We start from the raw sequence: 27,500 nt of genomic DNA on the forward strand, positions 1-27,500 counted from the left end.
TAATAATAATAATAATAATAATAATAATAATAATAATAATAATAACAATAATAATAATTCAGTTGACTACAAGCACTTCCTATGATTGCAATACACAAGCTGATGCATTAGTCTCTATTCGCTGTGTTATTATTGACGAATTACAGGCAAACAATGAAGAGGAGTAAGGCGAGAGCAGTGGTGGGTCTGTCTCTCCCCCAGCATCCTTCATTCCCGCCATACAACTCCACACACTGCATGCAAATCCCTTCCCGTTACTTCAAACACACTCAACCGTCAACTGCTATGTGCTACTTAAAGCTTCTCATGGTCAGTGGCAGCGATGAGGCCCCAGCACTCCACCATGCATGCGGCAGTCTGGCACGCGGTGTATTGCATCAGTAAGGCACACACGCCAGGCTCCAGTGCAGGTCTCCACGCGCCGCTTATCTCACACTCCGACACTTGACATACAATGACGCTCCGGCAAATTACGTGTATGTTTCGCCCTTCGTTCGATTTTCGTTTTTTTTTTTTCCGTTTTTTTTTTTTCTTTAATTTCTTCATTTCGTTTTGTGTTCTTTACTGGGACTCTTCGCGTCCTTCCGCGGCATCATCATGGTGACCTTGACGGGCACCAGGGTAGGACGCGGGCTGCTGACGCTGGTGGTGGTGGTGGGGGCGGCGGCGGTGGCGTCCAGGGGCGGGAAGGACATGACATCACTCAGCAGGTTTGTCATGAAGCGCTGCAGTAGAGATGCATGCTGCTTAACGACCACCACCATTACTACTACTACTACAACAACTACTACTACTACTACTACTACTACTACTACTACTACTACTATAACTGCTACTATTACCATAGTCCTACTGCTGCTGCTGCTGTTGCAGTTATTACTACTATTACTTCTATTAGTACTATTACCACTACCACCACCACCCTGGTGGCACACTTACCCTGGTAAGCTTGGAGCCGTAGAGAGCGATGCCCGGCGACATGCGCAGCGCCACCAGGCCGACGCTGCCCCACACCCGCGCTTCCTCCGCGCCCTTCACCATCATCTCCTTCACCTCAGCCTGCGTCCTGGGGTCCAACGGCAGCGAATCCACGAAGGCCTCTATCCTCTTCCGCACCACGGGCGCCATCACCACCAGGGACTCCCTCAGCGTGACGGCCAGATCCGCCGCCGCCTCCCGCAGGGACATGAGGGCGGCCTGCAGGGCGGGCGTCACCTCGGCCACCTGCCGCCTCACCACGTCCACCCTGCCCTGCATGAACGGCACGGCGGACTCCGTGGCCACCTGCTGCAGCAGCGCCAGCAGCCGCGTGGTCTGCTGCGTGACGGCCTGCAGGCGCGTCTGCAGCAGCGGCATCGCGGCGCCCAGCCTCTCCCTGGCCAGCGCGGCGCCCTCTTGCATAAGCTGCGCCAGGCGGGCCAGGGCCTGCCTGCGCGCCACGCCTGACTGCTGCAACAGCAGCGTCACCTCTCGGCGGCGTCCGTGGCAGAGGCGCGGGCACGGGAGATGGACACATTGAGGCGGGGCAGGTACAGGTCCGCCAGCTGCACGCCGCGGGCGGACAGCGTGTCGTAAGTGAGGGCGAGGCTGGCGGCGGTGTCCGCGGCGCGGCGCACTGGCCAGCGCACCACGGCCATCACGCCGCTGAATTGCTCCCCGGGGTCAGGGTGGCGCGCCAGCTCAGACAGCTGGTCCAGCACAGACGTGCGGCTGTAGTTCACCTGGGGGAGGCAAGCGGTGAGCTGCTACTGGAGGGAGAGCGGGGATGGGGTGGTGGAGGGAGAGCGAGGATGGGGTGGTGGAGGGAGAGCTGGGATGGGGTGGTGGAGGGAGAGCGGGGATGGGGTGGAAGGGAGGGAGAGCGGGGCTGGGGTGGTGGAGGGAGGAGAGGGGAGGCGGTGGTGGAAGTGGGGAAGCTGGGAATTTCATATCTTGGTTATTGCTTGTGTGTCACTCATAATACTGTCCTGTGTGTGTGTGTGTGTGTGTGTGTGTGTGTGTGTGTGTGTGTGTGTGTGTGTGTGTGTGTGTTCAGATCTAGATCTCTTCAGAGTAAGAGTTTCTCTCTCTCTCTCTCTCTCTCTCTCTCTCTCTCTCTCTCTCTGTGTGTGTGTGTGTGTGTGTGTGTGTGTGTGTGTGTGTGTGTGTGTGTGCGTCTCACCACCATGGCCAGGGTGATGGTGGCGGCGGGGTCGTAGGTGAGGTCTGGGCGCATCCTCCTGATGGCGGCGCGGTAGAGGCGGTGCGAGGCTCTCTGGCTCAGAAGCAGGGTGCGGCTTACCACGCCCTCTCCGGGCACCACTGACACACACACACACAGACACAAAGGTGGAACCAATTAACACTATACATATCAAAGCCAGGTAATGGGATCACTCTTGGGATTGATTTATCACAAAGTCCCCCTCCCCTCCCAACATCATCCCTTCCCCTCACCCCTTACCTTCATTCCGTAACCCTCACCCCTCACCCCTCAATCCTTCATTCCTCAGCCCCTCAACCCTTCATCCCTCAGCCCCTCACCCCTCATTCCTCATCCCTCAGCCCCTTACCCCTCACCCCTCAACCCTGACCCCTCACCTCTCAGCCCTCACCCTTCAGCCCCTCACCCCTGACCCCTTAGCCCCATTCTTTCTTTACGTCTCTGGTCGCTCGTCACTCACGGCTCTGGCGGCGGTCCCCTTTCCCCCGGGGCAGCAGGGCCTCCAGGTACTGCTCCACCGCGTCCAGGGAGGTCTCCGCCAGCCCAGCCACCTGCTTTATCACCGGTGCCTCCACCAGCTGGTCCACCTGGCGACACGTGGTGGAGGTGGAGGTGGAGGGGGTGGTACAAATAGCAGCATTAGTCAAGGTACGTCATAAATCTCAAGATGATTCACGAATATTTCTATTACCACATATTCCTGCAAGGGAACTGGCAACTAAGTGGGGCTTTTTTGGGGGCCATTTTCCTCTTACTTAACAAAATATTCCATGAAACTCATCCACATACTCACTGATTCTCCCATCTCCCATCTATCAATACCCGCATTCAGAAACTCCTTCCCCTCTCACTATGACAACTTTGCAAGGCCACAGAGACAACTAGCCGGGTTTACAAGACACTTTCTCCTTTTAATAAAATAAAAATCTTACCAATCTATCACCAGGACCATGAAAATACTCTTAAAAACACGAGTATCTTCAACTGGACCCTTTGGAAAGCAGTGAAGGTGAGCGAGCAAAGCGTTTCAGAATACGGGCCTAACCTCACTGGCTCCACACAGCCAGCCACAGTGACCGCCAGCCCGCCACCTACCACTCTGTTGGCGCGGGACCTGACAGCCTCCAGCAGAGTTTGGGGCACGATCAAGTTGTCTCCCGCCACTGTCGCCAGCACGGTCTTGCGGGTCCTGTTTACGATCTGACGGAGAGAGACAAGCTGACGGAGGGAGGAGAGGAAGATGGATAGATAAAGATAGATAGGAGGAGGTGGTGGACATAGATATAGAGAGAGAACTGGAGGAAGGAAAAGGAGGAGAAACACGTTAATAGGAGAGGAAAAGGAGGGGAATAGGAGAAATAGAAAAGAGGGACACAATGAAAGTAAGGAAAAGGAAGAAAAAATTGTCTGAAACGTAAAAAATGAAAACAAGAAAAGAAAATCATGAAGAAATACGAATACTCTCTCTCTCTCTCTCTCTCTCTCTCTCTCTCTCTCTCTCTCTCTCACCTCCTTCGCAGGTAGGTTGATTATCGGAACGGCTTTCTCCACTCTGTCCAGGCCGCGACACGCCCATTCATCCAGCGCCGCCCATCCGCCCACGCGCTCCACCAGAGGGCTCGCTAAGGGCAAGGCTCCAGTGGCCGCCACCCTCACGCTCCTCTCAGCTGCCCTCAACGCCGCGCCCACCACCACGTTGCTCTGACGGAGGCGGTGAAGGAGGCACACCAAATATTAGTGGGTTGTTTTGCTTTTTTGGTGATAAAGGTCGTGGTGGTGGTGGTGGTGGTGGTGGTGGTGGCGGCGGGAGAGGATGGAAGAAAGAGGGCGAGGAGGAGGAGGAGGAGGAGGAAGAAGAAGAAGGCGAGGAGGAGGAGGAGGAGGAGAAGGAGGCGGAGGCGGAGGCGGAGGAGGAGGAGGAGGAGGAGGAGGAGGAGGACAAGATCAGAAGCTTGTGTGTGTGTGTGTGTGTGTGTGTGTGTGTGTGTGTGTGTGTGTGTGTGTGTGTGTGTGTGTGTGTGTGTGTGTGTGTGTTTTAAGGGATGATATGAAGGAAATGATAGAAATGAACTGAGAAGCGTGACTCAATTAAAATAAATACCAAAATCACACTTTTTCACACAAGGGTGCCAGTCATGGGAGGATTAAGAGTGACTAGGCCCTAGGGTGACGCAGCGTGGCGGGCAAGAAATCAGGGTGAAGAGAGAGAGAGAGAGAGAGAGAGAGAGAGAGAGAGAGAGAGAGAGAGAGAGAGAGAGAGAGAGAGAGAGAGAGAGAGAGAGAGAGAGAGAGAGAGAGAGAGAGAGAGAGAGAGAGAGAGAGAGAGAGAGAGAGAGAGAGAGAGAGAGAGAGAGAGAGAGAGAGAGTAAAGAAGATAGCTTAAGATGTTACCCAAACTCATGCTAACCTAACCTAACCTAACCTAACCTAACCTAACCTAACCTAACCTAACCTAACCTAGCCTAGCCTGACCTGACCTGACCTTACCTTACCTAACCTTACCTTACCTTAACTAACCTAACCTAACCCAAACTCATGCTAGGGTGAACTGGATAAGACGAGCAGCCAGGAGGGTGACGCAGTGTCATAGGGAAGGTGTTAGAGTGAGGATGAAGAGTGAGCATGGGTGAATTATTAGTACACAGCAATAGGGTGATAGAAAGGGTACAAGGATAAGGTGATGGAGTTAGGGTGAAGAGGGTGACTTGAGCATAGGGTGTGACATAACAGGGTGTGTGTGTGTGTGTGTGTGTGTGTGTGTGTGTGTGTGTGTGTGTGTGTGTGTGTGTGTAGTGGTAGGGTGACCATTAGGGTCCAGTTTAAACGCCAAAGGTGACTGCTTAGGGTGAAGGAAAACTTAACTGTCCTATTATTACTACTATTATTACTACTACTACTACTACTACTACTACTACTACTACTACTACTACTACTAATAATAATAATAATAATAATAATAATAATAATAATAATAATAATAATAATAATAATAATATAACAACTACTGCTACTACCACTACTACTACCACTACTTCTACTACCACTACTACCACTACTACTACTACTACTATTCACCTTCCCCGTGTCGTAGAAGGTGTGGATGGCCTGGTTGAGGGCGGGGAGGGCCATCACCCTGGCGAGGAAGGCGGGGGTGCCAGGGGGGCCGGGGACGGGGGCGGGGGGTGAAGCCTTGGGAACCATCCTGCTCTTACCTGTTGAAGAAATGAAGAAAAAAAAGAATAAATAAATAAATATAGGAGTAAATAAATAAATGAGGAAAATAAATGAGTAAATGAATAAATAAATGAGTAAATAAAAGAAGAAACAGGAAAGAATGTTGAGAGAGAGAGAGAGAGAGAGAGAGAGAGAGAGAGAGAGAGAGAGAGAGAGAGAGAGAGAGAGAGAGAGAGAGAGAGTTTATGATGATAGTGAATAAGTAAACAAATGAATAACTCGATGGATAAATGAAGAAATGTAACACAAATACTACTCTGGCGAAACTAAATATTAATCCACCACCACCACCACCATCACCACCACCACCACCACCACTACCACCACCATCATCACGACCACCACCACCACCACCACTACCACCACGACCACCACCACCACCGTCACCACTAATCTGTTTGACTTCTGAAATCTCACACACAGGATGACTCCACACACACACACACACACACACACACACACACACACACACACACACACACACACACACACACACACACACACACACACACACACACACACACACACACAAGGAAAAAATACGTTTAGAAAAATATACGTTTTTTTTTTTTTAAAGGAAGATATGAAAAATAATTTAATTTGTGTAGATCTCAATGTCTCCCTCTCCCTTTCCCTCTCCCTCTCCCTCTCTCTCCTCATTACGTCCCCTCATTCCCCACGGCTTTGTTTCCCCTTTCTCGTTCATTCCCCGAGGGTTTGGTGGTGGTAGTAGTAATAGTAGTAGTAGAGGTAGTAGTAGTAGTAGTAGTAGTAGTAGTAGTAGTAGTAGTAATGGTGGTAGTAGTATTAGTAATAGTAATGGTGGTAGTAGTAGTAGTAGTAGTAGTAGTAGTAGTAGTAGTAGTAGTAGTAGTAGTAGTAGTAGTAGTAGTAGTAGTAGTAATAAACTCAATACATAAACACACAAACGGCGAACTATTACTATTACCAAGGCAGTGACAAAGAAAACGGGCGCAGCTAACTAACACACACAGGGATAACTCTTACTTACCTAAACCAACCCAACCCAACCTAACCTAACCTAACTTAACCTAACTAGCTATTTTCCACCCACAACGCCCTTCCACCCTCTCTCACCATCCACTCTATCTCTCTCTCTCTCTCTCTCTCTCTCTCTCTCTCTCTCCCTCAGTCAGTCCCCTCATTACGAGTCTATTGATCTATTCCCGTAACTTCTCCCTTTTTTTCCTTCCTTTTTTCCCCTCAACGCCTCCGGAGAGAGAGAGAGAGAGAGAGAGAGAGAGAGAGAGAGAGAGTTTCCCCTTCCTTCACCACTTTAATTATGAAGCCACCTGATTTAATAACACCTCTTCACTTACTCTCCCCTAATTTTCCCCTCTCACTCACCCACAAACATCTTTATCCCCTCTTCTCCTCCCCTCAGACCACCACACACCCTTCTCCCCTCTTCTGTTCCTTACACAGACACTCAACACCCATTTCCCCTCTTTATTTCCCCTCACACACCAACCTACACAGTTTTTCCCTCTAGTTTCCCCTCTATATACTAGTTTACAGCCATTTTCCCCTCATCCTTCCCCTCATTTCCATCTCAATCACCGTCACACTTTCCCCTCCCCTCTTTCTTCTTCACACGTTAACCAAAACTATTTTCCTCTTCTCCTCACCACCACACCCATTCTCCTCGTCTATGTGCGCGTCCCCTCTCTGTATCCCCTCTCCTTACCTCTCCTGAAGGCGTTTGGAGTCGGATGCGAAATGGGTGGCTTTCCCCTCACCCAGGCTCTTATATAGCTTGAGTGAGGGGAGAGGATAAGAAGAGAGGGGAGAGGAGGGACAGGGAGGGGAGCTTAAGAGTTGGGGAATGGTGTGATGGCTAAGGGGAAGAGTGAAAGGGGGTGAGGGGAGGTCATGAGGGGAATGGGGAGAAGAGGGAAAATTTTGGGGATGAGGAAAGATTTTTTAAGATGAGGGGAGATGATAAAGAGGAGGAAAGAAGAAGGGGAAGGAAGAAGGTAGGTAGACTGAGGTTGTGAGGGGAAGTGAGGGGAAAACGAAGAAAAAGAGAAAATAGAGATATGTGAAACTAAGGGGAAGTTACGAAAGGTATGGAGGAAAAGTGAGGGGAAAAAGAGGGGAAAATTAACGAGAAAGAAATAGGAGAAGAAAATGAGGGGAAAAGAGGACACGAGAGAGGAAAATAGGGGAAAAATGGAAGAAACGAAAAGAATTGGAAAAGAAAGACGGAGAAATGAAGGAAATGAGAAGAAAATAAGAAAAAGACGAAAAGAAAAGATAAAGAGATGAATAAAATAGAAATGGGAAATGAAAAGATGTGAGAGAAGGAAAAAAATAATAAAAATGGGAGATGAAAAGATGTGAAAGAGAGATGGACAGAAATGAAAGAAGAGGAAAAGGAGGACAAGGAGAAAGAAATGAAGGAAAAGGAATGAAAAAACAGCAATCCCAACTTTCTATTTTTTCTTTACTTTTCTTTTTCAATGTTTTTCGAATAGAAGTGTAAATATTCCTAGTCATGGTGAATGTGTGTGTGTGTGTGTGTGTGTGTGTGTGTGTGTGTGTGTGTGTGTGTGTGTGTGTGTGTGTGTGGAGTCATGAGCAAGCGTACGTAACTCTGGGATGAATTAAAAGATTACACAAAATACTTATACACAAGCTGAGATTAATGCCACGAACCAATGAGGGAACACGTATGTATGTATGTATGTATGTGTGTGTGTGTGTGTGTGTGTGTGTGTGTGTGTGTGTGTGTGTGTGTGTGTGTGTGTGTGTGTGTGTGTGTGTGTGTGTGTGTGTGTGTGCCGTCGGGAAAGCTGACGCCTCGTATATGACGTGCGTGGAAGCAACAGAAGCAGACGAACTATTGAACTATTTTGACAGGACAGAGGTGTTGCGCATCAGGCCTAGAATCTCCTCTCTCTCTCTCTCTCTCTCTCTCTCTCTCTCTCTCTCTCTCTCTCTCTGTGATTGCGCCATGGCAACACACCTCAGCATTGCCTCACCAAACCCTCATTGCTCACCGTGACTCAAGAAATCCATAGAAATGTAACATGCACACCGTCACACCACCACATTTCTGCACCTTCGCACAACAAAGTGTGTGTGTGTGTGTGTGTGTGTGTGTGTGTGTGTGTGTGTGTGACAATATATATATATATACTGTATAATAAACAATATTCCAATAAGATTTGCTTTCCTGTTGAAGATAAATTAGATATTATAATACTGAGGTCATATGCCCCCCCACCCCCACACGCACATACACACAGACAGACAGACAGACAGACAGACAGACAGACAGACAGAGAGACAGTGTCTCTTGTGTACATAGTTTGTGTCCCAGAGTGGGCAAGGGTCGGGCATCGCTGCGGGCCTCAGGCCAGGCAGCGCTCTGTGTCCTGCGGGGCGTCACAGGCGGCCTGATGCACAATGTCCCGCACGGCGCCGGACAGGTCCGTGGCAATCTTGTACGCCGCCAGCGCCCACAAGCAGATCAGCACGAAGCGCAGCGCCCTCCTGCACAGGCCGGGCGGCGGCACGGAGTGGGGCGCCGGCTGTCTAGGAAGCAGCGGCTGGTATCGTTTGATGCAGCGACCTGGTGCCCTCCCGCTGCGCCCTGAACCACTGCCGTCTGTCCTAGAGGCGTCCCTGACGGCTGCTTCACCGCCATTCGTGGTGTTGGTGGTGGTGGTGGCCGCTGGTGATGTCTCTTGGCTGACATGTAGAGGTGTGGACCAGTCGGTGAAGTCGACGGGTGCGCCACACATGTCCTGCACCAGCTGCTTCAGTCTGAGGGGCGCCGGCTTCCCAGAAGGCGGGAACGTTTGGTGGTGGGGCGGCAGTGGGACATTACGTTGCACGGGCCAGGAACACTTGGCCGCGCCCTGCCTCTGGGGCGCGTGCCGTCCCTCCTTCTGTGTCTCCACAACATCATTCTCCTCGGTGGGCGCCATGGAGCGTCTGTCCCGCCTGAACAGCATCGCGAGGCTCCGGCAGCAGCAGAAACAGCCTGGGACGCCGCTGGCCTGCTGCCCTAACCGCGTGGCTCCCGCCGCTAGTGGTTCAGGAGTCCTGCAGTCAGCGTGGCCCTGCTCCTTGTGTCTGGTAGCCTCGATGTCTGAGTTACCCATGGCGTCACCCCTTCCCGTTACCCTCCTTCTTCGCCGCCACCAGGCCCGCGCCGCGCCAACAATGCTCAGCTTCATTCCAGCCAGCACAGAAACTCGGTGCAGCACTCCACACTGCACTCCAACCACTCCGGGCCGCCCTATGTGGGTCCCTGCCCTGCCCTGCCCTGCCCTGCCCTGCCCAGTCCTACCCTCTGCTTCCCGCCTACTCCTGCTGAGAGAGAGAGAGAGAGAGAGAGAGAGAGAGAGAGAGAGAGAGAGAGAGAGAGAGAGAGAGAGAGAGAGAGACGAACCACAAACATGTTTTCTTTCAAGTGACAGCAATGAGACAGAAACGAGTCACTTTGGACACAAAAGACTACGGGATTTTGCATAATTCCCTCACCAGCACCACCACCACCACCACCACGCTAAATGTCACCGCCAGGCGCCTCGGTGATGGTGAATATTTGAGTCTCTGGTGTGACTGATGAGTCGACGCTACACTTTGAGATTCTTCCTTCCACAAAAGTTGGACACAAGACGTCCTAATTATCTCCTTCCTCCCAAAACTTGCTGGAAACTCCAATGAAAAATTACTCAAAGGGAACACTTGATTTGAAGTTTTTGACCGTGATCAATTCACCACTAGCACACTCAGCCTTTACCTTAGCCTCACCTTATCTGTTTCTATCCCTTAACTAAACCAAACTAAACTATCCAAACCTAACCTAACTTAACCTAACCTAACCTAATCAGCCTGACTATTTATTTGTACCCCTCAACTCACCCAGACCAAATTAAACTACCCAAACCTAACCTAACCAAATCAGCCTGACTATTCATTTGTTCCCCTCAACTCATCCAAATCAAACTAAACTATCCAAACCTAACCTAACCTAACCTAACCTAACCTAACCTAACCTAAATTAACTTAACCTGACCTTCTATACTTATATCCGAAACAAACTAAATAGTGTAAACCTAACCTAGATTAACTTAACTTGACTTTAACTTAAATTGGCTTTATCTGTTTCTATCCCTTGACTCAAATAAAACATCCCAACCTTACCCAACCTAACCTAAATTAACAACCGAACCTTATCTATTTACATCCCTCAAACCAAAGTAAACCTAACCTAACCTAACCTATCCAAACCTTAATCAGACCTTATATATTTGTATCCCTCAGCTAAACCAAACTAGACTATCCCAAACCAAACCTATTCTAACCTATCCAAACCTTAATTTGACCTTATCTATTTGCATCCCTCAACTAAACCTAAGTAACTAAACCTAACCACGAATCCTAATCCTAATCAAGTCTCTTCGTCCTGCGAGAAATACATGCGCAAAATGGATTAGCTAATCAGATTTTTAATGGCTGAATCACTGCAGAGATTTGAGATTTTTTTTTCTTTGCAGTTTCCATTAATTTCCTATATCGTTTTATTCCCCAAATTGATTTCAAGTACAAGATTTCTTAACCCCGTGAGTACCATGACGCGTTTCCATATTCATTCTGGTGACTATTTGGTGATTTTATACAGCTTCAGAAACTCATGTGGGGGATTAAAATAGTGAAGACTGTGGCCATTAATCTTCTGACCTCCATAAACCCTTCCTAATGTCAATAAAATCGTCTAAATACACACAAAAAATCATGGAAAAAATGCGTCCATGTACTGAAAGGGTTAAGAGAATATAAGATACTTTTCTTTTTAAGTTTCCAATAATTTTCTCGTATCTCTCATCTCAAATAAATTCAAGGTCCAAGATTTCTTAAACTAACTCTTGGAGAACTGAGAGAAAACGTGACTACTTAAGGGCGAACTCACGTATCTAAAATTCACGAGGCAGGAAAGGCGCGCGCGGTCACTTCACTCCACTTCAACTCTCGTCAACTTTCCTGAGGCAGTTTTTTGTGTGTTGGATAAAAAGTTTGGGTGAGAGGAGACTTTGATGGACTCCGGGCTTAAGAGGGAACACTCCACCTGCACTCCGCCACTCCGCCCACATCTGCTGGCCTGACCACTGACCACTTGTCTCCTTCGCTGCCTGGTCTTGCAACGCTATCACTCCTTCACTCCTTCGCTTTAAAAGGTATTAGTTCCTTCACTTCATATTGTCCTTACTCCCTCAATTTATAAAGTCTTTAATTTCTTCACTCCTTCGCTTTAAAAGGTCTTAGTTCCTTCACTTCATACCGTCATTACTCCTTCAATTTATAACGCCTTTAATTCCTTCACTCCTTCGCTTCACAGGGCACGCATTACTTTACCCATTCGCCTCACAACGCTTTCATTCCTCCAATCCTTCACTTTACAATCTCTTACTCCTTTCCTTCACCGCTCCTCCGCTGCGTCGCTTCCCTACTCATTACTTCATTCATATAAGTAAACGTGTTCCTTCCTGCACGTAACAAGCCTTTATTGAACGTAGCATAACTTCTATTGAAAGCGTACCGCTGTGTTCACTCCGTCCCGCTCCGCCTATGTGTTTACGTGACTCTTTACAATAATAACCCGGAGCCTTCCTAACGCCGCCTTGCTGACAAAGGAACTAGTTGGAATAAGAAAATTAGATCAAACATATCAGTAAACATTTAACCCCTTCAGTACAATGCCACGTTTTCATATTCATTCTGGTTACTATTAGATGATTTTATACAGCTTCAGAAATTCATGTGGGGAATTAAAATAGTGAAGACTGTGTCCATTCATGTTCTGTTCTGACCTCCATAGACCCTTCCTAATGTCAATAAAATGGTCTAATCCTAAATAAGTCTCAAGGTAAAAATGGGTCCCAGTACTGAAGGGATTAAAATAGTGAAGACCCTTCCTAATGTCAATAAAATGGTCTAATCCTACATAAATCTCAAAATATAAATGTATCCCAGTACTGAAGCGGTTAAACTACACTTTATATATCTTTCAGGTGGATGTGTGGATTAATAACACAAATGCGGGTACTTATACTCGTGTGGGTTACGTGGATAGCAGCAGGGGACAAGATAATGGTACAGAACTCACTTCACCATAACATCTCTGAGTTAACACACCAAGGTCACAGTGCCACGGCCCTAAGACACCCACGAGGTCACAGCGCCACAACACAAAGCGAAGAGGAGGACTGGAATGAGAGTCTGGGAAGGATGCTGGCTCGTGTTGTGAAGAGAGAGATGCGTCACTGTAACTTGGTGGTGGCATATGACAGTGGTTATGACAGTCACCAGGTGTTGCAGCCTCTTCTCGCCCTGCCCAACCCTAGACAGGTGTGTGTGTGTGTGTGTGTGTGTGTGTGTGTGTGTGTGTGTGTGTGTGTGTGTGTGTGTGTGTGTGTGTGTGTGTGTGTGTGTGAGAACCGAATAATTTTGTCATGACGTAATTTTCATCACCTACACACACACACACACACACACACAGGTCGTGGAAGTACATACCGTGGCGGACCTCCTGAGGGTGGAGTGGGTGTCTATGGGCTGCCGTGGGTTCCTGCTGCTTCTGTCACGCCCCACGCCCCTCCTGACGCTGAGTGAGACAAGGCCGCTGCTCTGGGACTATCGTGGCAGGTGAGGGCGCCTTCACCCCTGACGAAGGGAAAGAAAGACTAGTAATTGTGGTCATAAATAATTGTAAACAAAGAATTTTTCAAGTATTTTTTCTCTCCTGACGAAGAGAAGACAGGTTTGCGTGTTGTTGTTTGGGGTAATGGACTAAAATATGTTGTTGTTTTTTTGCTTTCAGTAGTAGTAGTAGTAGTAGTAGTAGTAGTAGTAGTTGTAGTGGTGGGGGTGGTGTTGGTGGTGGTGGTGGTGGTGGTGGTGGTGGTGGTGGTGGTAGTAGTAATGCTGGTACTAGAAATGGTAGTAGTAATAGTATAAATAAAAGAATTAGAAGTAGCAGTAGAAGTAGTAGTAGTAGTAGTGAATGCAATTGTGTTGAGTAATAAATAGAGTATTTTTATCTTTAATTGCTTTTTTCTACCTTGTCTTGTTATCATCATCACTTTGATTACTGCCACTCTTATATCTATCATCATCATTATTACTGTCACTCACAACTATCATCATCATCAAGATTGCCGTCACCCATTACAATCATCATCATCATCATCATCATTACTTACTGCTACTTATAACTACCATCAACCAAAACAACAACAACAACGCAACACCACTTAGTGTGAACGTTTCTGTGGCAAATGGATGAAGAGAAACAAACCACACACCACACACACCATACCACAACACACAACAGCACTACACCACAACATCACACGCCACAACACCACTACACCACATAACACAACACCACACAACACACACCACAGCACACCACCACACACACCACACACACACACACACACACACACACACACACACACACACACACACACACACACACACACACACACACACACACACACACACACACACACACACACACACACACACACACACACACACACACACACACACACACACACACACACACACACACACACACACACACACACACACACACACACACACCACACACACACACACACACTACACACACACACACACACACACACACACACACACACACATACACACACACCACACACCACACACACCACAACACCAAACACTGTTCACTACTCACTCTAGAATGTTAGTCAACATCGCCACAACAGTGAAGACACACACACACACACACACACACACACACACACACACACACACACACACACACACACACACACACACACACACACCTCACCTCTACCTCTCTTCATAAAATAAATGAATAAATAAATAAATAACAATCTAAATATAAACTAATTTTCTACCCTCCAACTTTCAAACACATCTAAAAATCCAAGTGACAACCCCTCAGCGTACCCACCACCACCCTCAGCCCCACCACCAACACCACAAACACCCACACTCCCCTCTCCCTCCTCCCGCTAGATATCTGTGCGTGCTGCCATCAAGAGGGGACCTGGAGGAACTGGCTGGCTCTCTCAAAGGAAGGAAGACGGAACATCTTGTTGGAGTAATTAAGGTGAGAATGTACGAACGCCACCACTTCACTCCTTGACAATCCTGACCATGCAATTTCTGAGTAGGAACACCTGGTAGCCAAACACCAGGTAAAGGCTGCAGTTTTTCTTTAATTGGTTCAGCCATCTCAGTAACTAAGCCTTTACACTCCACTCACTTGACGTTCCCTGACCTTCCCTTCCTGGTCCATGTCCCGTCCCTCCCCGTGATCAGAGCGTCATCACGGCATCTCACTCTTCACCAAACCGCCCCCCAACCCTCGTCACACACACACACACACACACACACACACACACACACACACACACACACACACACACACACACACACACACACACACACACACACACACACACACACACACCATCGGGTCGGCCGGTAGCAGGGTGTAGGTCAGGGTGCAGCCAGTGGGTTCCCTCCTTAATAACGAAACACAAGGCAACACACACACACACACACACACACACACACACACACACACACACACACACACACACAGTCACCCACCCACCCACCCACCCCGACACCCTCGGGCCTGGAGCCAGGTATCGGCCTGGGTCCAGCCGGGGTGGGGTCGGCCCTCCTTGATGACGTCACATATATACGTTACGCAAATCATTTTGAAAATGAGGATTCCCAAAAAGGCAGCTGGACACGAATACTGTAACAATTCTGACTCGTTATCAATCGAAACTAACTTCTAAAATACAAAAACACTGCCGAGAAAAGGAATAACAAAAATATTTTAAAAAGTATAGTAAATAAAGTATTAGAACTTCGACTTGCTTAAAAACAATTTCAAAGCCCACCAATTTCATTCAACTGAATCGATAACGTTTTTCAAAAATTATGACTATCATTTCGATGTATCAAAACCTGGCAACTCGCCCTATTAGAAAAAATAATATTTAAAAAATGACGTTGTTTACAATATTAACAGGACTACATATCATTCTTAAAGTCCACATCTTTAACTTCTCAGGAGCCTTGCACACTTTTCTCATGATAAACCATCTTTTGAAAACACAAACACTTCGCTACAACCTCAAATAAAAAATCACAGATAGCGGAGGTAAAAATTTTAGCGTATTTTGGCCCTCCCATTCAAGTCATAAACACCCTCTACATCACCGTACTTCACTCAACTCAAGCATGGAAGACACGTAAAACACTGCGAACTATCATTAGAAACCCTTAAAAGGCACTTGTGACTCGAAATAAATGAACTGAGACAAATATAAATAATAGTGGAAGTCGAGCATCTGGGACCGGCATTTTGGGCGGGAGCTGGTGATGACGTCACAGCCTGGGGCTCGTGACGTCACGGGTAGGCCCTGCTTCCCTCACTGGGCCTCCGTAACACACAAATCAGGCAATTATGGATATATTTCAACAACTGACATGAAAGATTAGGCCTATGGCTCCACTTTGTGACCTGTCTGGCCTGTAATGAGTGAGAGATGAGGCAGATAATGGCTGAGAGAGAGGCGGCGGGTCAGGGGATCGGTTTGTTTACGTTTTGGAGGCTTGCAGTATTGGGGTTTTTGTAAGTATGTGCAGGTGTTAGTTCACTGATATGTTGTCCTGGAGGTTACCAGCGTTAGGTTATGACATGGCACCACCGCGAAATGATGAGTTACACCAATATATTACTTACATTAGCCAAAGACTGTTTGGCGGCGGCTGTCCGTGTCACCAGCAGGCACCCTCACCCACACACACACACCGCTGTCCACTTTGTGTCCTCAACGGTGTTTAAATAGTCAACCTCTGATAACTGAGAGGCTACACACACACTATTCTCTTCTCCACTATCACTATTAACGGTATCTTTGTCTTCACCACTCTCACTCTCTCTCTCACCGCTGGTTACTCTGTCCCGCCAGGTTGCCAGCGCAGCTCACCGTAAACTAGCCAGGCCGACCACGGTGATTTTTTGCGCACGATGCGTTTGGCAACAATGCTAAAATTAATTTGCCTGAATCAACATGAATACAGTAATGTCTTTACATATGTATATCTATATATGATACACCAACAAATAGGTACACTCACATGTGTATGTGTGTATGTACGTAAGTATGTCAGCTCCCTACTTAATGAAGCAGCTTTCCTACCAATATTTCAAACAAAAGTGACATCTGTCATCCTTCTCAATGGCAGTTGTCATTGGTCACAGCTGCCAGTGATGTATCCTGGCTGGCCTGCCTGCTTGCCTGCTTACCTGCCGTCTTCTTCTCCCCATCTTGGTTTATCAGGTGTTGCTACTCAGAAATGACATGACCTGGATTGGCAAGGAGTCAGTGGTGGCGTCTCTCGTCTTTTCGTTCTTTTCGTTCTAAGCTACATGGTTCTCTCTCTCTCTCTCTCTCTCTCTCTCTCTCTCTCTCTCTCTCTCTCTCTCTCTCTCTCTCTCTCTCTCTCTCTCTCTCTCTCTCTCTCTCTCTCTCTCTCCACCATCCCCACCACCTCCTCCCCTTCCTTTCAACCCCTCCCACGGGCAACAAAAGATAGAAGAGAGGAAAAGACTTAGAGAGAAATGATAATACACCAAGTACCATCACGGGACAAAAACCCATTAGTAAACAGGAAGAGGGACAGAAAAGCAAAGAAGACAGCAGATTGACAGAACGATTTCACTGTTTTATTCTTGTTCAGAGCTTACGGTAGTCAAGTCTGGGCTGTGTTGGGGGACTGGTGAAGTGATGTGTGAGGGAGAGGGAGAGGGAGAGGGAGTGGTAGGGGGAAGGAGAGATGGAAGGTGGGAGAAGGAGAGGGAGAGGAAGGTGGAAGAATAAGAGCAGTGTTAAGGGATAAAGTGATGATATGGATAGATAGATAGATAGATAGATAGATAGATAGATAGATAGATAGAGAGAGAGAGAAACACATTTAAGACACACAGCGAAAAAGAACGAACACAACAACAACAACAACAACAACCACAAAAAAATAATAATAACAACAAATAGAATTCCTTTAACACAAGCACTACCAACAGACCCCTCCATCCCCAACCTCCCACCACCGACCCACCCCTCTTGTCACGACCACAACTCTCCCTTCACGACCACAGCGATCCAAGAAGACTGCGACAAGAGGAAGACATACATACATACAGACAAACAGACAGACGGCCACAAATTGACCAGGAGAATAAAGAATTGAATCCTGATGTGAAGGGAATCTAAGAGCTTTAAATCTGTTTTCTGGTGATTGCGCTGAAATATGATATAGTTTGTGTTAGATTGGTGACTTGTTGAGAGAGAGAGAGAGAGAGAGAGAGAGAGAGAGAGAGAGAGAGAGAGAGAGAGAGAGAGAGAGAGAGAGAGAGAGAGAGAGAGAGAGAGGAATTTTGATCATCTTACATTGTTTTTCTTTCTTCCTTCTCCGTTTTTCCTCCTCCTCCTTCCTCTTCCTCCTACTCCTCCTCCTCTTCCTCTTCCAACTCCTCTTCTTCCTCGTCCATCTTTACTAGAAATATTACTGAACAGTGAAATCATTCAATTAATCCTTCTTCTCTTCTTCTTTTTGTCTTCTTTTTCCTCCTCCTCCTCCTCCTCCTCCTCCTCCTCCTCCTCCTCCTCCTCCTCCTCCTCCTCCTCCTCCTCCTCCTCCTCCTCCTCCTCCTCCTCCTCCTCCTCCTCCTCCTCCTCCTCCTCCCCAGGGTACGTCACCGGGGACATGGCAAGTGTACGTGAATCAGCTGTACCGTGGCGGCCAGCTGGTGGGGCGCGTGGCCATATGGCGCGGCCGCAGGTTTATCTCTGGGGGCGTCATCTACAGGGACAGAGTGGCGGATCTGAAGGGCACCACGCTAAAGGTTCTCCGTGTTAAAGTACTCGTGTTAGCTTCCCTCTCGCCTCCTTCTGCTACTTCTACAGGCAAAGTTACAAAAGGCACCTAGCGTTAGAAAAAAAATGAATATCTACCTTTACAGCCTTCTGCCACTCCTTCAGGTAGTTAAAGTAAAAATATCTACCTTCTATCACGTCTCCTTCTGCTACTCCTACAGACATTTATGTCAGAAAAGGCACCTAGCGTTAAATAAAGCAAATATTTACCTTTACAGCTTCTGCCACTCCTTCAGGTAGTTAAAGTAAAAATATCTACCTTCTGTCACGCCTCCTTCTGCTATTTCTACAGGTAGTCACGTTACATAAGGCACCTACTGTTAAAGAAATCTAGGATGCCTCACTCTTCTGCCATTTCTTCAGATACTTAAAAGGAAAACAAGCATTAACCTTCCCTCACGCCTCCTTCTGCTACTTCCACATGCAGTTATATAAGAAAGGCCGTCTAACGTTAAAGACATCAAGGAAAGCCTCATTCTTCTGCCACTTCTTCGCATAGTAAAAAAACAAAAGCATTAATCTTTCCTTCACGCCTCCTTCTGCTACTTCTACAGGCGGTCACCTTCGAGTGGGCACCCAGCGTCTTCTACTACAGGGACGTGGATGGAAGTGTCCTCTTTCGCTACGGCACGGACATCGGAGTTCTGGACACGATAGCAAGAGTCATGAATTTCACCGTACGATATGAGGAACCGCCTGAGGGTGAGCTTGAAATGGAAACAGATTTTTATTTTATTTTTTTTATTTATACCATGTGGGCTTTTCACGGGAGTTTATGGGCTAAAGGGGATACTTTTTTTGTGGTACCTCCTATCTCAAAGCCCACCCGCTAGGAAACCGTTGCCCCAAGTGAGGAACTTCAACCTACACTCGGACCGTGGACAGGATTCGGACCCGTGAGCTTGGAGACCCCTCGGACACCAAAGCACGCATGGTTCCACTGTACCACGACGGCCCAGATTATTATTATTGCAACTATCAATGTTTAGTTAGATCTATTGTAAAAGTAGAAAATGAAAGGGAAAAATACACACACACACACACACACACACACACACACACACACACACACACACACACACACACACACACACACACACACAGCCTTTGAACATTTTCCTTTGTTTGCTACGTTCAACAGGCTTCCCGTTTTCTTTTTTCGCTTATTTCCGTCATCAAAGGCAAAGAGAGAAAACGTTTTTTCACAAGTTCCCCCTCACACCTTATTTTTTTTGTGATCTTGCACGCTCGTTTTCTTTGATCTTTTTTATCGTCTCTCTCTCTCTCTCTCTCTCTCTCTCTCTCTCTCTCTCTTTCAGTGGTAAGAACAACAATTGAACCAATTAAATATAGAAACAAGTGTAAGCAACCCATTTCCCATTTTCTGTGGTGGCGGCGCGGCAGGGGAGCGGTGGGGGCGCGAGGAAGAAAACGGAACGTGGTCTGGTATGATGGGCCGACTTTCACGCAACGAGGTGGACATTGGATTGGTGGATCTGTATGTGACTCACGTGAGAATAGCCATTCTGGACTACACCACGCCCTACGACTCAGAGGTAAGGTAAGGTCAGGTCAGAGGTCAAAGGTCAGGTAAGCGGTCACGTTTGGTAAGGTCAGGGGTCATGTTTGGTAAGGTCAGGGGGTCATGTTTGGTAAGGCCAGAGGCTCGGGGGGTCATGTTTGGTAGGGTCAGGGGGTCATGTTATCCTTCACTCCTCCTCCCCCCTCCCTCCTCCCCAGCTGAGTTGCTTCATGGCACGCACGGAGCCGCCCCTTCCTCGCTGGCAGTCCCTTGCTTTCCCCTTCCAAGCCACGACCTGGATGGCCATAGCGGTGGGCCTCGTGGTGGCTGGCCCCGTACTGGCTCTGCTGGCCCGAGGGAGTGCGCTTTGGTAAGGTGGTGGTGGTGGTGGTGGTGGTGTAGAAATGGTAAAGATTAAATAATGCAGTACGTAATTACGAAAAATGTCCATCGTTTCTGTGTATCTATTCTTATCTATTCTGTCTATCTGTCTACTCATCCACGCCTTTATCTATCTATTTATCCACCTATGTGTCTATCTATCCATCTATCCACTCCTTAATCTAGTTAGGTCAAATATCCAATTGTTTCTGTCTATCTAGTTATCCTGTGTCTATTTATGCACCCATCCATCTGTCACTGTAGCGGGGAGGAAGAGACCAGCTTACAGTCCCTGGACGTCAGTTGGTACTACGCGTTGGGACTCCACTGCTGCGAGGCTCAGGTGAGGGCAGGTGCTCACTAATTAAGCCCTTCGGTACTGAGACGCATTTTTGCCTTAAAAGTTTTCGGTGTGATTAGACGATTTACTTGCATTAGAAAGGATCTATGGAGGTCAGAAGATTAATGGGCCACAGTCTTCGCTATTCTTATCCCAACACACGTTTCTGAAGTTGTGTAAAATCGTCAAAACAGTAAACAGAATGATTATGAAAACGCTTCCTGCTACTGAAGAGATTAATCATAACTAATACTTTCTTCATAGAGGCTTGCATTCTGAAACGCTTTGCTCTCTCAATATCACTACTTTCTAAAGGCTCTAGTTGAAGATACTCGTGTTTTTAAGGGTATTTCTATGGTTGTGGTGATAGATTGGCAAGATTTGTGGCTCTAATTGAAGATAATCGTGTTTTTTAAGGGTATTTCTATGGTTTTGGTGATAGATGGGCAAGATTTTTGGCTCTAATTGAAGATAATCGTGTTTTTAAGGGTATTTCTATGGTTCTGGTGATGGATTGCCAAGATTTCTGGTTTATTATAAGGAGAAACTGTCTTGAAAACCCGGCTACTTGTCTCGGTGGCCTTGGAAAACTGTCGCGGTGAGAGAGCATGGCGTTTCTAAACAGGCGTCTTATCAAAGGTCAGATTGTTTACTCGTACATTCTCCAGCCAGGTGTTTACTTCCGATTGAGAGCTTATGTATGAATGCCTCAGGTAATTCCAGGTGTTCCACTCTAATTAAGACCTGGTGGTGATGACGCCAGGTGTTCTAATTGTAATCTAATGCCGTGTTCTTTAAGTTACAGGTAAAGTCAGGTACTCCCTTCTATAATAAAGCCCAGAACTGTATTTTTAAACAGGTTTTCATCTCAGGAACAACAAAAGTAGAGGTAAAATGAGGGAAAAAAGAAAGTTAGGAAGAAAAACAATGAAAAAGAGAAAATTAAAGGCGAAAAGACAAAATAAAGAGGCAAAAAGAGTTAGGAACACACACACACACACACACACACACACACACACACACACACACACACACACACACACACACACCTCATCCCACCTCACCACCAACCAAAACAACATCTAAAACTAAAACAAGCCAAAGAGATTCCTTAAGACTTCAACAATACCCCTTCAGTGCCTTCGCCTGGAGCTCTTCCCGCTTGGAGCTACATTCTCTCATTAACAAACCAAATGAAGGAAGGAAAACCAGAGGGCAAGAACGTGAAGCCTCCTAGACCTTCCTTTTCCAGTCTGGGCGGGTCAAGAAACTAGAAAAAGGGTAAAAGGAGAGAAGATAGGGGAAGAGAGAAGGATAACTGAAGCGTGAAGGGACAAAGGAAGAAGTGTACTGGTAAAATGAGGTGACAAGATGTGGTATAAAGAGAAGGGGAGAGGATTGCCAAAGGAATAGGGTATGTGGGAGAAAGATGGACAGAGGAAGGTAGAGAGAGAGAGAGAGAGAGAGAGAGAGAGAGAGAGAGAGAGAGAGAGAGAGAGAGAGAGAGAGAGAGAGAGAGAGAGAGAGAGAGAGAGAGATGAGAGAAAGATGGACAGAGGAAGGTAGAACGAGAGAGGATGGAAGAGAAAGATGAGAGAAAGATGGACAGAGGAAGGTAGAACGAGAGAGAATGGAGGGAAAAGATGAGAGAAAGATGGACAGAGGAAGATAGAAAGAGAGAAAAAGAGTGAGAGAGAACAGAAGGTAATGAAAAGGAGGAAATAATTGAAGGGAGCTAAAAATGAAGAGAGAAAATGGGAAGAAGGAAGAAAGGTAGAAACGGAATAAACAAGAATAGAAAAAGAGAGAGAGAGAGAGAGAGAGAGAGAGAGAGAGAGAGAGAGAGAGAGAGAGAGAGAGAGAGAGAGAGAGAGAGAGAGAGAGAGAGAGAGAGAGAGAGAGAGAGAGAGAGAGAGAGAGAGAGAGAGAGAGAGAGAGAGAGAGAGAGAGAGCAATATCACCATCAGTCACCATCACCATCACAGGAGAAGATCCCACGCATGCAGTCAACCCGTGTGTTCGTGGCCACGCTCTGGATCTACACTATCATCCTCACCATCGTCTACTCCACCAACCTCACCGCCTTTCTCCTTGTGACCAAACTTCCCGCCACTATCGAGACCATCAAGGACCTCTACGCCTCGGGTCTTGAAGTTTCAGGAGTTGGGAAGTTCTATGGCGATGCTCTGGGCTCCGCTAGTGATCCCTACTTGAAGGTACGAGGTAACAAGGAAAAGGGAGGTGTGTTCCATTGTGAAGTACTCCTTGTCTCTTCTCCATCAAGTCAAAGCACACACTACTAATGGTTCTGAGTGTTTTAAAGCCCATATTCTGAAATACTTTAACGCCTCACAGCACCTTGACTGTTTTCAAAGGGTTCTAGTTCAAGTGACACGGGCTTTTAAGGATGTTTCTGTGATTCTACTAACACCACTGCTTTCAAAGGGCTCTAGTTGAAGTGACACAGGTTTTTAAGGGTGTTTCTGTGATTCTACTGACACCTTAACTGTTTTCAAAGGGTTCTAGTTGAAGTGGCACGAGGTTTTAAAAGTGTTTCTGTGATTCTACTGACATGTTAACAAGTTTTCTGCATTATCAACAACACAAATACTCTTTAGATCTCTGTTATTAGTCTCTGTGATCTTTGAAAATGGTCGCGGTGACAGAAGGAGGCGTTTCTCAGTGTGGCGCTTATACAGTGAAGGTTTAGAGAATTCTGAAATGAAGTTTTTGGAGTGAATGAGAAAGTTACACCACCACCACAACCTCCACCACCACCACTCCCTCCTTCAGAGCCTCCAGAAGAAGTTTCGAGCCTACGGGGACGCTGCGGAGATCTTCCCTAGAGTGTTGAGCGGCAGTGCGGTGATGATACAAAACAGTCCCTTCCTGGAGTTTGTCGCCGCCACACGCTTCGCCACCAGAGGACAGTCCAGGATGCGTCTTATGAAGGTGAGGGGGTGTGGGAATGCGAGACTCAATGGATGACTGACTGACTGACTGACTGACTGGTGGAATGATTAGTTGTGTGACTGACTGACTGACTGACTGACTGGTGGAATGACTGGTTGAGAGATTGACTGACTGATTGACTGACTGGTGGGATTAGTTGTGTGATAAACTGATTGACTGAATGATTGACAGAGAGAGAGAGAGAGAGAGAGAGAGAGAGAGAGAGAGAGAGAGAGAGAGAGAGAGAGAGAGAGAGAGAGAGAGAGAGAGAGAGAGAGAGAGAGAGAGAGAGAGAGAGAGAGAGAGAGAGAGACAGAGACAGAGACAGAGACAGAGACAGAGACACAGACAGAGAGAGAGAGACAGAGACAGAGACAGAGACAGAGACAGAGACAGACATACAAAGGCAGACAGACAGACAGACAGAGACAGCAAATAGTTTCAAAATTATATCTAACTATTTTCTTCTGCCGCTCTACTAAATTCGTCCCCATTCCATCCAATCTTACTCAGCCATCATCACCAATCCTTCTCCCTCTCCCTTCCCCCTTCACACACACGTGCCTCTCCCCTCCAGCTGTCCTCGCCACCCACGCTGGACACAAGAATGTAATAAAGATGGGTTCATTAGAGTCTCGCACACTGACTTGTTACCTGCCGTCAATAACTGGAGTCACTCAACCGAACCGGGGCTGCCGAGGTGTGTTACTTCTGTGAACACTTTGCCGGCCGAAGATCCTGGCCAGAGATAACTATTCCGGTACCTCTCAGGGATACTTTTCTCTGTTCCGGCATGATCTAGGGGTAAAATTCGCTATTCTGGCATGATCTAGGGGTAAAGTTTTCTGTTCTGGCATTATTTAGGGTTAGAATTCGCTGTTCTGGCATAGGCTCTTCCTAATGTTAATAAAATGGTCTAACCGTGCACAAAACTTAAGGTAAAAACGCGTCCCAGTACTGTACGGATTAAAATAGTGAAGACTGTGGCCATTAATCTTCTGACCTCCATAGACTTTTCCTGATGTCAATAAAATGGTCTAACCGTGCACAAGACTCAAGGTAAAACGCGTCCCAGTACTGTAGGGATTAATATACCTAGAAACTCTGACGGGAAGGCGAGTCAAAAAAACACACAATAAAGACTTTCCTGTTGATGTAGTTTCCCGTCCAGCGAACACATCAGCTGTCCGTTCTTGCCACCTGTGTGACTCACGCTCAGACACAACAACACCTCGAAAAATGCCACTTCTCTATCTTTCCCGAGGTCTCCCTTAGCCTTCATTTCTTTTACCTTTCTCTCGCTCAATAGCCGCCAACTCCTACTTTTCATTTCCTTGCTGCTCTCTCACACATTTTCCCGTTCTACCTTTAATTTCTTTGCCTTTCTCTCTCCCATTTTCTCGTTCTACCTTTCATTTTTTTTTTTTTTTGCCTTTCTCTTTTTTTCCGTCCTATCTTTCATTTCTTTGCTCATTTTCCCGCCCTACCTTTCATTTCTATGCCTTTTCTCTTTTTTTCTCGTTTTGGAGAGAGAGAGAGAGAGAGAGAGAGAGAGAGAGAGAGAGAGAGAGAGAGAGAGAGAGAGAGAGAGAGAGACAGAGAGAGAGAGGAGCTTATGAGTATAGCGCTAATGATGTTCATATAGTAAGTGCACGCAATGTAGTGACAATAACCCTGGTGATATTACTTTTTTTCATTCTTAGACCGCCGTGGTACAGTGGAACCATGTGTGCTTTGGGGTCCGAGGGGTCTCCAAGCACACGGGTTCGAATCCTGGCCACGGTCCGAGTGTAGATTGAGCTTCCTTACTCGGGGCAACGGTTTCCTAGCGGGTGGGCTTTGAAATAGGAGGTACCACATAAAAGTATCTCCTTTAGCTCAGAGATTCCCGTGAAAAGCCCACATGGTATAAATAAAAATATAAAAAAAACACAAGGAGATGCCAGGTGTGCCTTTAATGCCTTTCTATATACCTTTCACTGCTACATTCGTCCTTAATTCCTTCAGTACCATGACGCAATTAAAATCTCAAATGTTCCCCGTAGAGTAAGTGAAATGTGACACGCCCGCACCGTAGACTTTTTAACTGGTGCGTTGCGGTGCGATTCCCGCTAACCTCTTCGGTACCAGGACGGGTTTTCATATACATTCTACTTACTATTTGGTGATTCTATACAGCTTTAGAAACTCGTGTGGGGGATTGAAATAGTGAAGACTGTGGCTATTAATACTCTGCCCTCCATTGAAGCTTCCTAATGTAAGTACAATTGTCTAATCATAACCAAAATTCGCGATAGAAATGTGTCCCAGTACTGAAGAAATTAGAGTAATATTGAGACGAGCATAGCAGTAAACCATGCATAGAAAAATGAAGAATAGAAAAAATAAGAAGTCCAAGAAGAAGAAATAGAAGAAAAGTAGACGAAACGTAGAACAACAATAACAACAACACCAAGTAGAAAAAGAAAAGTAGAAGAAATAAAAGAACAAGAAGAACAGAAACAAGAAGTAAAAGAAGAACAAGAACAAGTAAGAGAAGAACAAAAAGAAGTAGAAGAAGAAATAGAAAAGTAGAAGTAAAAATAGAAATACAAAAGAAATATACTCTGATACGAAAATATATGGAGGGAAGGAGAATCGAGAGGAGGCAAAGAGGTAAGGAACAAAGGGCGGTATTTTGTTCCCTTATTAAATGGAAGGATGAAAGTACCTTGGCTCATCGCAAGGTACACAGACTTGGCAGCGTGGCGTGTGTACCTTGGCCTCAACGCACACCACCCACGGAGCTATGAAGGATGCTGAGGGACAGGCGTGGGGAAAAGACTGAGAGAACAACGCGACCGAGAACAAGGACAAGAACAGAAACGAAAAGAATAGAAACAATAAGAGCAAGAAAAAGGACAAGAATAAGGACAAGAAGCAGAACAAGAACAAGAGGAACAGAAACAAGGACAAGAATAAGAACAAGAATAAGAACAGAAATAAGAACAAGAACAAAAAGAACAAGAAGAACAAGAACAAGAGGAAGAACAACAACTAAAACGAACAAAAAGGACGAAACAAAAGAACAAGAAGAAAAAGAAGAACAAGAAGAAAAACAAGAACAGGAACAAGAAGAAAAAACAAGAAGAAGAAAAGAAAAGAAGAAGAAGAAAAAGTAAAGGAGGAAAACTAAAAAGAAAACAGAGACGATAAAAAGTGAAAGAGAGAGAGAGAGAGAGAGAGAGAGAGAGAGAGAGAGAGAGAGAGAGAGAGAGAGAGAGAGAGAGAGAGAGAGAGAGAGAGAGAGAGAGAGAGAGAGAGAGAGAGAGAGAGAGAGAGAGAGAGAGAGAGAGAGAGAGAGAGAGAGAGAGAGAGAGAGAGAGAGAGAGAGAGAGAGAGAGAGAGAGAGAGAGAGAGAGAGAAAGGGGGGGGGTATATCTGCACAGGACAAGATGACGACAGGAAGGTAATGTATAGAAGATGTGACCTACATAATATAACAAAGGGAAAAAAGGAAGAGGGGAAAATAAGAGATCAAAGAGGGGAAACGGAGAGAGAATAGGGAGTAAGGAAAGGGAAAAAAAGAGGGGAAACAAAGAGACGAAGAGGGGAAGATAAAGAATGAAACAAAAGCTATGGAGAAAGGGAGAAGGAAAAAAATGGAAAATAAAGAGAGAAAATAAAGAAAGGAACAGGAAAATGAGAGAAAAGAGACAGAGGGGAAAAAGACCCCCTCCTTCGCCCCCCCTCTCCCCTCAATACTTTTTCAGCCATTGCATACTACTAATACTTATCTTAATCTTCTTCTCCCCTCTCCCCTCTCCCCTTCTTCACTCTCCCCTCTCATCTTTCCCCTCACTTACCCTCGCTTAC

The 27,500-nt window shown here is 46.5% G+C and overlaps 2 protein-coding genes across 2 annotated transcripts in view; one reads left to right on the top strand and one right to left on the bottom strand.

The window, feature by feature from the left end:
* Positions 1-1,230: 1,230 nt before the first annotated feature.
* LOC123500139 (perilipin-5-like) lies at positions 1,231-7,176 on the bottom strand. The gene is made up of 7 exons (XM_045248818.1): positions 7,146-7,176; positions 5,279-5,415; positions 3,713-3,904; positions 3,299-3,403; positions 2,664-2,790; positions 2,162-2,301; positions 1,231-1,721 (listed from the first exon to the last, which is right to left on the bottom strand). The coding sequence occupies exons 2-7, from the start codon at positions 5,402-5,404 to the stop codon at positions 1,464-1,466; spliced, it is 948 nt and encodes a 315-aa protein (XP_045104753.1). The 5' UTR covers positions 5,405-5,415; positions 7,146-7,176; the 3' UTR covers positions 1,231-1,463.
* A 2,392-nt stretch (positions 7,177-9,568) lies between these two features.
* LOC123500098 (glutamate receptor ionotropic, delta-1-like) overlaps positions 9,569-27,500 on the top strand; it is a 19,356-nt gene continuing 1,424 nt past the window's right edge. The window contains exons 1-11 of the mRNA XM_045248760.1: positions 9,569-9,711; positions 12,484-12,820; positions 12,972-13,117; positions 14,504-14,597; positions 18,264-18,419; positions 19,005-19,152; positions 19,855-20,006; positions 20,191-20,342; positions 20,618-20,702; positions 22,685-22,909; positions 23,487-23,645. Of these exons, the coding sequence (XP_045104695.1) occupies positions 9,569-9,711; positions 12,484-12,820; positions 12,972-13,117; positions 14,504-14,597; positions 18,264-18,419; positions 19,005-19,152; positions 19,855-20,006; positions 20,191-20,342; positions 20,618-20,702; positions 22,685-22,909; positions 23,487-23,645 (1,797 nt within the window). The remainder of the gene's footprint in view (positions 9,712-12,483; positions 12,821-12,971; positions 13,118-14,503; positions 14,598-18,263; positions 18,420-19,004; positions 19,153-19,854; positions 20,007-20,190; positions 20,343-20,617; positions 20,703-22,684; positions 22,910-23,486; positions 23,646-27,500) is intronic.

This window comes from Portunus trituberculatus, chromosome 8 (assembly GCF_017591435.1).
Source record: "Portunus trituberculatus isolate SZX2019 chromosome 8, ASM1759143v1, whole genome shotgun sequence".
NCBI classification, from domain to species: Eukaryota; Metazoa; Arthropoda; class Malacostraca; order Decapoda; family Portunidae; genus Portunus; species Portunus trituberculatus.

Excerpts from the sequence above, each read along its gene's own strand:
- LOC123500139 (XM_045248818.1), bottom strand. The coding sequence starts at position 5,404 with ATGGTTCCCAAGGCTTCACCCCCCGCCCCCGTCCCCGGCCCCCCTGGC. Across the intron at positions 3,404-3,712 it reads TCAACCTACCTGCGAAGGAG|ATCGTAAACAGGACCCGCAA; the intron begins GTGAGAGAGAGA and ends TCTCTCCGTCAG. Across the intron at positions 2,302-2,663 it reads AGGGGACCGCCGCCAGAGCC|TGGTGCCCGGAGAGGGCGTG; the intron begins GTGAGTGACGAG and ends TGTGTGTGTCAG.